The 14,241-nt window shown below is 35.8% G+C and overlaps 1 protein-coding gene across 5 annotated transcripts in view; it reads right to left on the bottom strand.

Moving 5' to 3' along the window:
• Nucleotides 1-245: 245 nt before the first annotated feature.
• PLAG1 (PLAG1 zinc finger) overlaps nt 246-14,241 on the bottom strand; it is a 57,927-nt gene continuing 43,931 nt past the window's right edge. For 4 of the 5 annotated variants that reach the window (XM_084621309.1, XM_084621310.1, XM_084621308.1 and 1 more), the window contains 3 exons: nt 10,223-10,322; nt 6,930-7,288; nt 246-6,388 (listed from right to left, as the gene is read on the bottom strand). In XM_084621309.1, the coding sequence (XP_084477435.1) occupies nt 5,125-6,388; nt 6,930-7,171 (1,506 nt within the window). In that variant the 5' untranslated portion in view covers nt 7,172-7,288; nt 10,223-10,322 and the 3' untranslated portion in view covers nt 246-5,124. The remainder of the gene's footprint in view (nt 6,389-6,929; nt 7,289-10,222; nt 10,323-14,241) is intronic. The other variant, XM_084621312.1, reaches the window with a different exon arrangement.

Genomic DNA, 14,241 nt, shown 5'->3' with positions numbered 1-14,241 from the left:
GATCTTCCAATTGGTCACGTGGTTAAATCATGGACTGCAGATGCCTATGTTTTGTTTTACGAGCCTCTGAATAACTGCCATCCTCCCAGTTTTAAATCACGCAAGTTGTTAAATCTTTGCAGAATGAAAATAAATGTGTCTAATGTGTCAGTTGTAATTTATGATCATTTTCTAAAACCCCACACACGCAACCACGTTTGTCTATTAAAATGCCAGCCATACGTTATACATTAACTAAAACCATTCTGTAACTTTATTGATATATTTTGTGGAGTTCACATATTTTTGTACAGCAAACATAACACTGTAGCTGCAGCACTATTGTTTGATAGCAGCAAGGTATATTTTATAATCTGGGTATGTGGACAATAAATAGTCTGTTTCTTTGGATGTGAATGTTTAAAATGAAGTTCTGCTGCAGCTTCATACTGGGATTGCTATTTTACAGAGCTTATACACAAAAATATATATGCAATCTTTTTGTCTATATTTTATACAAATACAACAGTAGTTTGTGAATACATTTTAAAGTACATATACATGATAAGCAACTCAATTTCCCATATCACAGGATAGCAATTTTAAATGCAAGAAACATATACAAATTCAGTCTGGAATGCAGGGGTGGGTTTTTTTTTGTTTGTTTTTTTTCCTTTCTATTTTTGACTCAATCTTTATCATTAAAACATTTTAACATACAAGTCCAAACATTTTTTTCCCCACTAGCCAAAAATATAATTTCAGCAATCCAAGTCAGGTTCAGGTGCGTCATCCATTCCCCAATATAGTTTTTGTCTAAATTCAAAGGGCTCTTAGCAACATACAGTATGTTCTTCACTCCACACCATAGAAAAAGCCCACATTTCATTTTAACTAACTGTCATCCTCTAGTTTTGTGAACAAAAGTCAGGCTTGTTTGGGTATACATTTGCATGTCCAAGATTTTCCTTTTGCAAGTGCATATGAATACATTGTGGTGGTGTACAAAGTTCATTAATGACAAATTAAGTCACAGTATAAAAATATATCGTATACCTACAGGTCTAGTATAGTCCTTTTTTCTAAGGGTAAAAATACATCTGAATGAGACAGAAAGGTTTGTAGCACCATGAGAGGAGTTGTATCCCAAGTTACATTAGCAGCATGATCCAATATAACAATATTGCAGGAGTGTTTCTGAGAAGATAAACATTCATTCTGGTTCAACTGTACCACTGAAGCTTATACTGAAAAGTGTTTACATATGATTAGCAATAGTTCTGTGTCACTTCCAGGGCTAGATAACTGTTATCAAAAGACACTGCCTTCCAACAAAATAAGACACCCTTATTGTATAAGGGCTTTGGGACTTTCCAGATACACTTTTGAACTATAATGGCATTACTTTATTTTGACTCCCCAGGTAATGTTAAATAGGTGGTGGTTTTCATTGTACACTGGGAGGATTGCAGGATGGGTAGCTGAGTGTCTACATAGTTTATAGCAAAAGTACATTTCATAGGCCTTCTAGAGACTGACAAGTATGTAGAATGAGCTGCTAAACCAGTGTATGAGACAAACAGACATAACTAAGGGTGCAGTCCTGCTTCCCTTTAATTTAATGGGGTAAGATCGGGCCCCATGTTGACTTCAGACAGCAGCATAGCTAACATAGGGTATTTTAAAATTCTATGACCATTTACCATCCAAAACTCCAGAGTGCACAGTTTATAATTGGTGAGGAACGCATGACTTTTGTATTGGTGTTAAAAATGGCAGTAGAAGACAGTGTAGTTTGAAACATGTAAACCTAGTAAAAAACCATTGTAAAAGCCTTAAGAAAGACACACTGGTTTTGTGCAATATAGCAAATTGATAAGAAAACACTGTAAAAATGTACCTGTTTAAAATTACGTCTACCATTTTGTACACAAAGCATTATACCAAAGTCCTACATATATGTAATCTAATGGCACTTGAAACAAGTTATAATAAAAGTTTTTATAATAAAAAGCATAACCTGTAAGAAATTTTCTTAAAAGGTTTAGGTTTTCTTTTTGAAAGTGCTATATCTTGTAATATGTGTAACATAGAGGTTGAACAAGCTTTATTTTAAAAAATATTGGCCTATAATACATGTATAGCTCACTAGGCAAATGATCCTGAAAATATGTACTCTTAACATTCATTATTAGCTTAATAAGCAATCAGCTCTGGCTCATGTTTCAGTCAGTATATGGTTTTTAAAAACCGCTACTGTGAAATTAACAATAAATCACTCTATTCCACAATTTACTACTAAATAAAGCACAAGCAACAAGTACACAAAAATATATATATTTAAAAAACGTACTAGAAGTTTAAAAGTTGCACAAAGAGTGGTGCATGATCAGCCAGCCTCCCTCCCCCCCCCCCTGAAAAAATAAAAATCAACTCGGTAACAAGAAAGTAGGGTTTAAAAACTGACATTTTAATAGTGGCCAATAATAATTCTGCCTAAATATACTCTAAAGCACTAAGTGTTAATATTGCTAACAGTGTCAATCTGCTTCCACATATTCATACATCCTAGTTCAGTAGCAAACATACATCATGTAGCCACCAACTGAAGCCCTGACTGAATGAGGTTCAATATCTTGTCTGAGGTCCCTATTTCTGAAGTGAAAAGTCAATCCCTTTTTACAAAGCTAAGGCACTACCATTAGTAGTAAAGATTCTGGTTATATACTAAGAAAATGGATGCTGGCAAAAAAAATTTCAATCAAGTCTAATCAGAACTAAAACTGATAAACAAATGGCACTTTTTCTAAATGCTAAATACACACCACTTCCATCCCCTTAAGCAATGGGATAGGCTGTCAGAATGTTCTGTGTTGGCAGTTAAGATTAAACTAATTTGCAACACTAACAAGTGGCCTTCCCTGCTGCCAGACTAACAATTCACTGTAGTTCTGAAATTGGTGATATGCATATTCATTTTCCAACAGCTGCATATATTGACAAACACAACCTAATGGAATGGCCTGTCTCCACTTGCCTTTTCTGGGTGACAAATGTGGCTTACGAAGGGTATGATTCTGTGCACCCAAAACTTTTCAGAAGTTAAAGATGCTCAGTTCCACATACAATATGGCCCATTAAGGAAATGGAATCCATTTATCTTCCGCTCAAACTGGTTAAACTAGATCCAGAATAAAGTAACTTCTTTCCACTTGCTTTTTGTCTTATGCTTGCTGGTTTAAACTAGTATTAAAAGTATTTCTGTTCTGTTTATTTTGTGCTCTTTTCACACAATGTTTTCTTTCCTTAAAATGCTTGGGGTGGAGGGAGGGAGAAGCAATACTGAACACATCATTCAACTAAAGATGTAGGTAAGCAATCTGTTTCATAGAAACTAAAGGAAGCAGTCATGAAGCAGAGCTAAAGTCCACTTTGAGATCATATGCTCCTAAACCCAGAATTTGAAAAGGTATTATCCTTATTAATACATCCTTATTTTAATGCCTTTGGAACACAAACACATTTATAAAAACATTATCTTTCAGTAATAAAATTTAAATACATATAAGTATAAAATAGTAAAACTACACCTGCATATTGCTCCTAGAGGGAAAAAAAGGAGGAGCTAATGATAAAATATTGGGAGCAAAAGCTCCTTCAATGGGAGCAACTTCTGTTTCTGTGAAGTACATTTATTTTAACCACTTAAAACCTTGTATGCGTCCTCACTACTGACTGAGTGATACGACTGTATTTCATTTTTATTTTTTAATTCCTTATCCAAAAAATGACAAGGAAAATGAATATTAGTATTGAGTTAAAGCAAATCTAGCTTGCTTTTACACATCACAGTTATTTCTCTTTTGGTTATTAGGGGTAGGAGACGTGAGTATATCAGGTTAGGTAAAAGTGGTGTAAGCAATATGCTTTTACTTCACTCCTAAGAGTCCTGTCTTTAAACCTTGGCAATGGGAAAAAAGTCCCTAGCCAAGTACCCAGGTGTAGTAAGTGTGATTAACATTTAACTTGTTGCTTAGGAGGACATAACACATCACGTCACACAACTGAAAAGACCCACTTCGCTTAAAAAAAAATTAAAATGGATATCTGCAAATTTACATTCACTCTCTGACTGCAGGCTCACATTGAACGGACACTAGGTATAAAACTTCAGGCTGGACTTGACCCAGACTTTGGCTGTGGCAGCTAGGAAAGACTGATGCCTACAGACGTGAATATACAATCTGAAGACTCCTATGCAGTGCTCCTTCTATGCTATTAAAAAGAAAGACAGCAAGTTAAGAATTAAATCAAAAATTGTGACAAAATATTCCGCACTACTAAATTACAACACTTTTATATTTCAGGGTCAGCCATTAATTTTGCCTCTTTTCCCTTCACCAGAGTCACAAAAGCACAAAACGGTTCCAATTTTAACTTGACACATTAGCCAATTAAACAAGAATAAATGTTTTTTTAATTTTGTCGCGTTACGATGAGTATTTAAGTTAAATTGCTTCTTATCCAATCTTGATACAGACAGCAACAAGTTAAGCCAGAAAATAGCAAGTTTTTAATACCTTTCATAATGACTAAGTCAAAATGAAAAGTATGTACATATTTCCAACAAGGATGTTTGAATTCTATACTAATTTAAAAAAAAATTGATTTCAGATTATGGACCACATAAGATATCACCATTTAGTTCATTTGAAGATCTTCAGGAAGCTGTGTGTAAAATTAAAAACTAGGATTCTATTACAAAATGCACAAAATGTAAAACAGTCAAGCTACCATTTACTTGACAAAACAGAATGACTGAAAAGTTTCAGAAAAGTTATAAACAAGGGGTGTGTGTCAAAGTTTAGCAGGAATTGCTTTCTATTGATTTTTTTTTGTCAGTGTGTCAATTGGCAGTGAAAATTCAAACAAATCAATGAGACTTTTTAAAAACCAAAGTAAACACAGTTGAGAATAAAACACTTTCAAAACATGTAAAAGTTAATTTAAATTTCTTACTGGCTTCATGAGATTGGTACTGTACAAAAGCAGAGAATTTGTAATGTCTCATAGTAGGCACTAAATTAAAAATGATTACCTAAGGCATTTCTACAAATAGACAGTAATAAGCCAGCTTTGTACATCCTACTGGAAAGCTTGATGAAAACGTGGTAGGGTGGTGGTTGTGCTTAGACTGCTTGCGAAAGCTGCTGACAGTGAATGCAGGGACCCAAGACCTATACTATTGCTAGGATCGTGAGGATCCTGTGTTTGTGGTGGAAGTTGAGCCATTGAAGAATGCGCCTCCTCCTGTGTATAACTCATTCCAAGGTTCCCCACTGAAACAGAAGGGTTATAGGGAGGGCCATTTACTGGTATGAAGCCGAACAACTGAGAAAAGTCCAACGGTTGGGGATTTAGAGGTTCACTAATGGAAACAGAGCTTTTGGAAAGGGAAACCTCCCCAGCTCCATCATCTAGTGGCCCTACTTGAGGATCCAACCCTAATTTAGATGAAGATGCTTGAGAATCCTGGGATGAAGACGGTATACCACTTTGCAACTCCATTAAGTAACTTTCAATTTCCCCTTTCAATGGCTGTTCTTTTTCAGGCATAGAAATTGCATATGAGGTAGAACTGAGTGGATATTTCAAAGAAAGCTGGTGAGACGGGTGAACAGACTCCATATCTATTGGACAAGGCATTCCCAAGGGTAATGATGTGGTGACCATTTGGTGTGCAGATGCAGAACTCTGCATGGACTGAATTTGAGTATTGTAGAGATTCAATTGCAAAGTGTTTGTAAATGGCTTTGATGTCAGCTCACTGGAAGGTAAAGACATCACTGGAAGCAGCTCATCCTTTATAGGCACAGAAACATTGCAGGTAAAGGGATCTAGAAGGTCCATTGGCTCTTGTTTGACCTTCAAAAGTTCTTGGTTGTGACTTTTCTTCATATGGCGTGTTAGGTGATCTTTCCGCCCGAATCTCTGTGCACAATACTGACAGAGGAAGTCCTTTCTTCCAGTGTGCACTACCATGTGTCTACGGACATCCTTTCGGGTGTAGAACCGACGATCACAGTGTTCACACTGGTGCCTTTTCTCCTTTACTCCACCCGATGACTTGCCTGCATGAGTTTTTAGGTGCTCCAGCAGCACTCCCGTGCTTTCAAATGTCTGCAAACATACCTTACAGGTGAGGTCACCACTTGTTGCAGCATGCAAAGCCAGATGACGCTTAAACCCAAGCTTGGTATTGTAGTTCTTTCCACATTCTTCACACTTAAAGGCCTCTTTGTTGGGATTGTGTGTATGTAGGTGATTCTTTAGGTGATCTTTTCGGTGAAACATTTTCTCACAATAATTACACTTGTGGGTTTTCTCAGGAGAATGAGTAGCCATATGCCTTTAAACACAGATATATTCTGTAAGTAATTATTTTGATCAAAAAGTACAAGTGTTCATTTTTTTAATGGCAGCTAAATACTACACTAACGTTTCTTCACAACAGAATCTTTTTTAGCTGACAGCAGGACACTACAAAGATAGTTTGACAAATTTAAATATAGCAAAACATGAACATTACATTTAAATTGACACTTTAGTTTCTGGTGGTTTTTAGCTACTGGAACAGGGATATGGGCAAGTATAAAAGTACTTGTGTAAATGTCCATAGCCAAAATTTTCTCAGTCCATACACTTTTCTTGTGGCAACTCTTTATACAAATGAAAATTCTAGTCTCATTTATAAAAACAAACTCAAAGACATTAGCTGGTAAACTTACTGTAACTTAGAATTCTAGAAACAAACCAATGTCTACTTTAATTAACATTTCCTCTCTGCAAATCAGCTGAAGAATGTGTACACAAACATATACTTTTACAAGGCTTAAAATGGCCAACATAAAATAGATAATATAATCTGAAAGATAAATAGAGTTTAATACCTTAGTAATTTGTACTTAGAAACAAAGGCCTTGGTGCAGTCTTGTTGTGTGCACTTGTAGGGCCTCTCTCCTGTGTGAGAGTATGAATGAACTTTTAATTTCTCAACACTGTTAAAGGCCTTGTCACACAGTTGGCAAGGAAAGTTTTTTCTTGGTTTGGTTTCACCACGCTTACGTTTCCCTGAAGGGACTTTCTGGGTATCTCTTACTTCTGACAAATCACCAGGAATGACAGTGGCCATCGCAGCCTAAACCAGGCCTTCTTGTTGGACACTTGGGAATTGCCCAACTCCACTAAATGATTTAGCTTTAGATGGCTTCTCAAGTTTCATGTGGTCGTAAAAGAAAGCAAAAGGGGACTGGAAAAAAAAATAAGAAACAACTAGTTTGTAACTAAACTTAATTTTGAAGTTTACTTGCTATGTGATGCTTCTGAATAAAACTTAATAAAATTAGGTTCAGCTGGTCTAATGTAATACCTGTTGGCTTCTTTATGCTATTTGTCACAATTCTTAAAATGCATTGCTCAGGATGAACAGATCCACATGTGCCCTGACACTACACCTTGTAACTTTTCCTTAGGGCACTGATGGAGAATAGCAGTATTTCAGAAAGATTACAGAAGGCATCAAAAATAACTTTACTCAAAACTATACGGATAAAGCTGACTTTTGGCAGCTGCAGATTTCGCAAGGGATTAAACTGTACTTGTGTATATATAAATAAAGTATACACAATGTTCCAGTTAATGCCTAGTGAAATTTTCCTGTAACTGTATACTGTACTAAGTCAAAATTGATATGGATAAAGATATCTATAAATTAGTTTTTTTCAGGTCAACACTGGAAACAGCCATCCTCCCCAAACAATTCCTACATCATAAAATAGAGAAAATGTTGAAAGTTAGATTAGATCAAGATGGAAACACTTATTCATTCATTCTAGAAGGATCACAATCTATCCTGAGGTATTAAGATCTGTGAAATACATGAGAAACCCACTCAGGAGGAGGCCTATCCCATTTAAATTGTCTGTTGGAAAGAGTAGTTCTGAATTCTTAATCTGGTAGTACATGGTAGTAACTGATCTTTGGTGATCGCACAGTACTTTACAATCTTTTATTGCCAAAAATACTACAGCACTATTTTAAACATCACAACTCAACTGCAATTTGAAATACCAAAGGATCTAATGTGACATAGATCAGAAGGTAGATCTACAACAGCATGGTGAAAGGCAGTATGAGAGAAACAAAATGAATGTCAGAGTTCGATATAAAAGGTAGGCAGGATTTGAAGGAGTTGAATTTGGCATTTCTATCGCAATGAGTAATTTCCAGTCTTTGAAAACCCAATGCACAAGTACCATCAGCTCAGGAAGTCTGGCTACGCCACTGTTCTAGATGCAGTTTTGCCACAGACATCAGAGGTCAATGTCAGTAGCCTGGAGCGGACGGCTTTGAAGTGCAGCTCTCGGTTGGCATTGGAGGGCACTATTCCCAAGCTTGCTGCCTCCTTCAATATCTCAGCTCCCTGCTGTGTGCTTCTGCATGCTTGTAGCTTAAAAGAAGCAGCTGTTGGGACAGGTGGGGAAGAGCAGCCAGGAGTCAGGCAAAGAGCACCAGGCAACAGCTGCTCCCAGCTAATGCCACCTCCCCTAGTGAACAAAATGAACTGTCCCTAGCTGGCAGTGAAGGAAGGATAGCTAACTTCCAAGGCAGCCTGTCCCCTGGATCAGCTGTCCTCTCCTCCCCATTGCCGCTGGGCTTCTGTTTAGGGCACAGTGAGGTAGCAAACATTGCTCGGAAAAGGGACTTGAGAACAATCCCCAAGTGAAATGGGGCTTCAGCTTGAAGAGAAAAGCAGAAGGACCTTGCAAAAGTGTCCAAGACATACCACTTAGAGCTGGAGAGAGTGTGAAGGAAAGTCTCTCTCCTGTTGGTCAGGAGGAAAAGAGAGAAAGGGTCATCCTTAAAATGTGTGTTCATTTTATGTACACTTCAGATTGAATTTTAAACCAAAAATGCACTGAGTGTGTCTGCATATGCCTCTTCTCTTAAAGGGTAAAAACATGAATTGACAGACCAAGATGATATTATTCTATTTTTTAAATCTCATGATATTTTTGCTGTTATGCTTTTTTAATTTGAAGGATTAGCAACACTGCAACCTTAAACCATCAGACTGAAAGTTTATTATAAAGCTGTATCAGTGGTTAACTACAGCATTTTTTTTTAAGTTAACCAGTGATGGAAGAGAGGTTTCTTCAGGAATGGTGATTCTTCAAGAGTTGCCTCCATACATTCACACTCATGAGATGGGAGCATTGGGAACCAATTCCTAAGTGCGAATGTACATAGGTCATCAAAGAAGCAGCTTAGTTTCAACCCTCCTCCCCTATCAAGTGATAAAATGAATCAGTCAATTGGAAACCTGAGGCCAAATTCTTCTTTACTTACATAAGGGTAAAAGCCCAGACCAATTTTTCCATGACTTAACTGAGTTATTTCTGATTTATACTGATATGAGAGGAGGATCTGGCCCAGCAACTTTAAAGTTAAGTTAAATTTGTGGACAAAAAGATTTACCAAAGTCTCTTTTAATCAGAATTTGAGAAATAAAATTAAACTAACTTCACTGCAATTTAAGTCACTGATCTTCTACATGTACTATATTTCTCCCCCCCCTTCAAAGCCTCCAGTTCTCTAATCTCTGTATCAAAAATAAAACACAGAATGCTGAAAAGGATCAAGCCTATTAAGCAGAGTTAATAATGTTTAGTTTCCCTATGATCCAAATGAATTAAGATGATTTTGAATTCCTTGTGCCCAAAAACGTACTCAAATGTGCATTGTTAAAACAAATTAAGAGTGGATTTGACCCTATAATTATGATAGTGATTCGTTTAAAAATGTTGGTCTGATTGCTATTCCTAGGGTATTTTCAATAGTTAATGAAGAACTTCAGAATTATTTTTCAATATAAAAAAAAATTCCACTTTTCACTTGTGGATGTATAGACTGAGCAATGAAGACAAAGCTTAAAAACACTGATGTTCAAATATTACATTTTCTGAAGACCAGCTGAACGAATTTTATATGAGTAAAAACGCCTGTTTGTGACTCAACATATCACTTAAAATTCTCACTCTCATTGGTGCTTTCACAACTGTAGGATGAATGATGATATACACTATAAAAATCTACTGCACTACATACATCATACATTTTATACCATTTTAAAAGAAGTGCATACTTAAAAATGAATTATAGTAGCCTTTGTTTTAATGCACACCTGATGGTAGCCCAGTAAAGTCCTCAGATTTTGGTCTTAACCAGTTCCGCTGACTCTTCTTGGAGGAAACCAGAATCCAGTACTTCCCATTTTTGCTGGTCTGAAAAACAAGGAAGAAAGAATGAACTAGACTTTAGTGAAATCAAAATATTCAGAAAGGTTGAGGGGAGGGAAGAGGGATGAAAGGGGAGCAGGTGGTACAGGAAGGGAAAATTAAAGAGGTAGAGAAATAGCCCAGGTATAGAATGATCTAATGCGGATTAAAACTGAATGGATTTATTGCATAAGAAGTATCAATTAATGACTAAAACTTACGTTAGTCCACTTATAGAACTTCAGTTAGTTCTGCATTTGGTAGTAACACATAAAAAGAAAAGGTTACATATCAGCAAAGGATTTCTCTAAAAAGTAAAAAAACGACTATGTATGAATGATTTGGAAATTAAATAAATCCCTCAAATATTGGGCCCAGCCTTAAAGTCCTCACACAGTACTAATCTTTAAAAAAAAACAAAAAAAAACAACTATCCAAGAAAGGACTTCTGAATGGGCCCAACATTGCAAGAACATAACTCTTTGATCCTGCTTAAATTATACAGGGAATATCATCTGCTTAGAAGTTGATCTGCAAAGGGGGAAAAAAATTAACTCATTCCTCTTTTTTGCTTCTTTATGGTGTATATAAATAATCCATGAAATTTTTTTCCTAGGGATGTCAAGTGATTAAAAAAAGTTAATGGCGATTAAATGTGCAATTAAATGCACTGTTAAACAATAATAGAATACAATTCTATTAAATATTTTGGATGTTTTCTACATTTTCAAAGATATTTATTTCAATTACAGCACAGAATATAAAGTGTACAGTGCTCACTTTATTTTTATTTTTATTACAAATATTTGCACTGTAAAAAACAAAAGAAATAGTATTTTTCAATTCATCTAATACAAGTATTGTAGTGCACTCTCTTTATCATGAAAGCTGAACTTACAAATGTAGAATTATGTACCAAAAAAACTGCATTCAAAAATAAAACAACGTAAAACTTTAGCACCTACAAGTCCAATCATTTCTACTTCTTGTTCAGACAATCAAACAAGTTTGTTTACATTTGCAGAAGATAATGCTGCCTGCTTCTTTTTACAATGTCACCTGAAAGTGAGAACAGGCATTTGCATGGCACTGTTGTAGCCGGCGTCGCAAGATATTTACATGCCAGATGCGCTAAAGATTCATGCCCCTTGATGCTTCCATTCCAGAGGACTGAAATAGATATATTTGAAAATGTAGAAAAACATTCAAAAATATTTAATAAATTTCTATTGGTATTCTATTGTTTAACAGCGAGCTTAATTTTTTTAATTGAGATTAATTTTTTTAGTTAATTGCATGAATTAACTGAGATTAATCGACAGCCCTAGTTTTTTCCTTATAAATATCAAATCTCTCTTCCCGTTTCTTACTGCAAGGCTTCCTGAATGATGACTTATTACAAGCGTACTCAGTCCCTAACTGTAAGGATGAGGTTTGAATCTCTCCATCTATTTCAGTTACGTAGGTATAAAGCCCCATGTTTTCTGTGGCACACTGGCCCTGAAAATTCTGTGACAGGAACCCCAGAATTATGTAGCAGTGTCTCATACCAAACCTTCTCCCTCTTTACTACCTTGTCCACTCCAGTATAGTGTTCTTTATTTTGGTATCCAATTCAGCTTCACACAACCCCAACTTCCACTGTGCTGCAGATTTTTGTATGGAAAATGCATAACTGCATTAAAAAGTACTTGGGGGAAGACTGGAAGGTTGCTGACACCTGGAAAGGAGTATTGGAGGCTTTTCATACCCAGGGAGGCGGAAGAAGCATTTTGGTCCTGAAAAGGGCAGCTGAAACTTTCAGTACTAGGGAGGGAATACAGATCTTCTTTCCCACTTTTTCAGGCATAGGTAACTTTAAACGTGGGGAACAGGATTTAAATTCCTCATTTCCAATCCATGAAGACCTTTAAAACCAGCTACTCTAACTTTAGTACTACTCTACCCTGTCTCAGCATCTGATACTAACCACCAATCAGGAAGAGAGTACATTAAATGGATATTTCTATTAAAATGATCAGCAGTGAAATAGATAACATTTAAGATAGCTTCCTCACTGAAGTGAACGGGACAGCTCCCTGCTATCAGAGCTATTGTTTCAAGCTGTCTGAAGATAAAAGCAGATATAATTGCATAGATTTACAGAGAAAATACAATACTCTTATGAAAGTTGTTGGTACACCCTCACCTTAAATATTGTGCTCAATTCTGGTTACCCATCTAAAAGAGTCCCAGCAGAAATAGATAGGGTTCAGATAATGGACAAGGATAGACAAAAATTATCAGAGGCATTGGAAGGACTACCACCCCAGGAGAAAGTGAGAAAACTATAACTGGGATAGCTCAGTGGTTTGAGTGTTGGCCTGCTAAATCCAGGGTTGTGAGTTCAATCCTCAAGGGGGCCATTTAGGGATTTGGGGCAAAAATTGGGGCTTGGTCCTGCTTTGAGCAGGGGGTTGGACTAGATGACCTCCTGAGGTCCCTTCCAACCCTAAGATTCTATGATTAATAAATGAGGACATGACCGATGTATTTAAAGTAGTGAATGGTATAAGTCAGCTGCGCTTATTTAACCACTCTCTAAAGAACAAGAACAAGGCAATGTTCCTCCAACAAGAGGAATATTTTTAAACTAGGGCTGTAGATTAATTGCAGTTAACTCATGTGATTAACTCAAAAAACTTGATCGCGTTTAATCTCAGTTTTAATCGCACTGTTAAACAATAGAATACCAATTGAAATTTATTAAATATTTTGGATATTTTTCTACATTTTCAAATATATTGATTTCAATTACAACACAGAATACAAAGAGTAGAGTACTCACTTTATATTATTTTTATTACAAATATTTGCACTGTAAAAATAACAAAAGAAATAGTATTTTTCAATTCGCCTCATTCAAGTACCATAGTGCAATCTCTTTATCATGAAAGCTTTGATTCTAGATCACAGGCAAGTTGATGGAGAAGAACAATTATGCTAAATATGAATAGTTGCAGAGACACGTTGAAGTAAGGGCTTTCTCGGGGTGTTAAACAAAAAACCGATAATAAAATTAACTTTTCTCAAATTTATCAGATTTTACTTTCTTGGCACTGTGATGCTATAATTCTACTAGTTCTCCAATTATCTCAGAGAATCTTCTCAGGCAGACAAGACTTGAATTTCTAATATTTGTATATATAAAAAAAAAGGGGTACAAATCTCTGTTTGCCCTTTACAGGTAACTGTTAATTTGAAAACTAACTGCATTTTAAAAACATTTTAAAATGACTTGAACTCCAAAAATCTAGCCCAAGACAACTGAATTATCTGGCTGAAGAAACAGACAAGATTCCTCAGTAGGGCTTGCTGCCTAAAATTTTTACTTCCATAGGAATTTCAATTATGTTACAACAAATAATTAGTTTCACCACTTTTTAAAAATATGTATTTATTTTAATATAATTAGTGAGAGTTAGGTCTCCTGAATTTATGAAGGGATCTAAAGGAGATGAAAGGAACTATCAGTTTGTAAACTAGACTTCAGCAGGGGAAAGATCCAGCAAACATTAATCAGAGGCATAAGGATGTAATTAATGATACAAATAATGGAATTATAGAGACAAGCCATATTTGAAATATTTTTAATGGTTTGAGGAACAAAAGGAACCGTTAAAGAGGTTGACATATTTTACTTGAATGTCGGGATTCCTAGATATGCTATAAACTACAATACAAAAGAACCCTGCTTTTGTGGATTAAATACTAGTTTAAAAAAAAAGATAGGTGAAACTGCGGTAAAATGGCAACATACATATGGGTTGGAGAAAAGAAAACAAAATCCAAGCACATGGGGAGGTGAGTGGTTTATGAAATTCATTGTAGAGCAATGAAAAGATCTGAGAGAAAAATGAAAATATATTCAATGATCCTAAGAAAC

The sequence above is a fragment of the Lepidochelys olivacea genome, assembly GCF_965140295.1.
Source record: "Lepidochelys olivacea isolate rLepOli2 genome assembly, chromosome: 2".
Classification (NCBI taxonomy): domain Eukaryota; kingdom Metazoa; phylum Chordata; order Testudines; family Cheloniidae; genus Lepidochelys; species Lepidochelys olivacea.
Note: the sequence above shows the minus strand (reverse complement) of the source record. Positions and strands in the feature narration are given on the sequence as shown.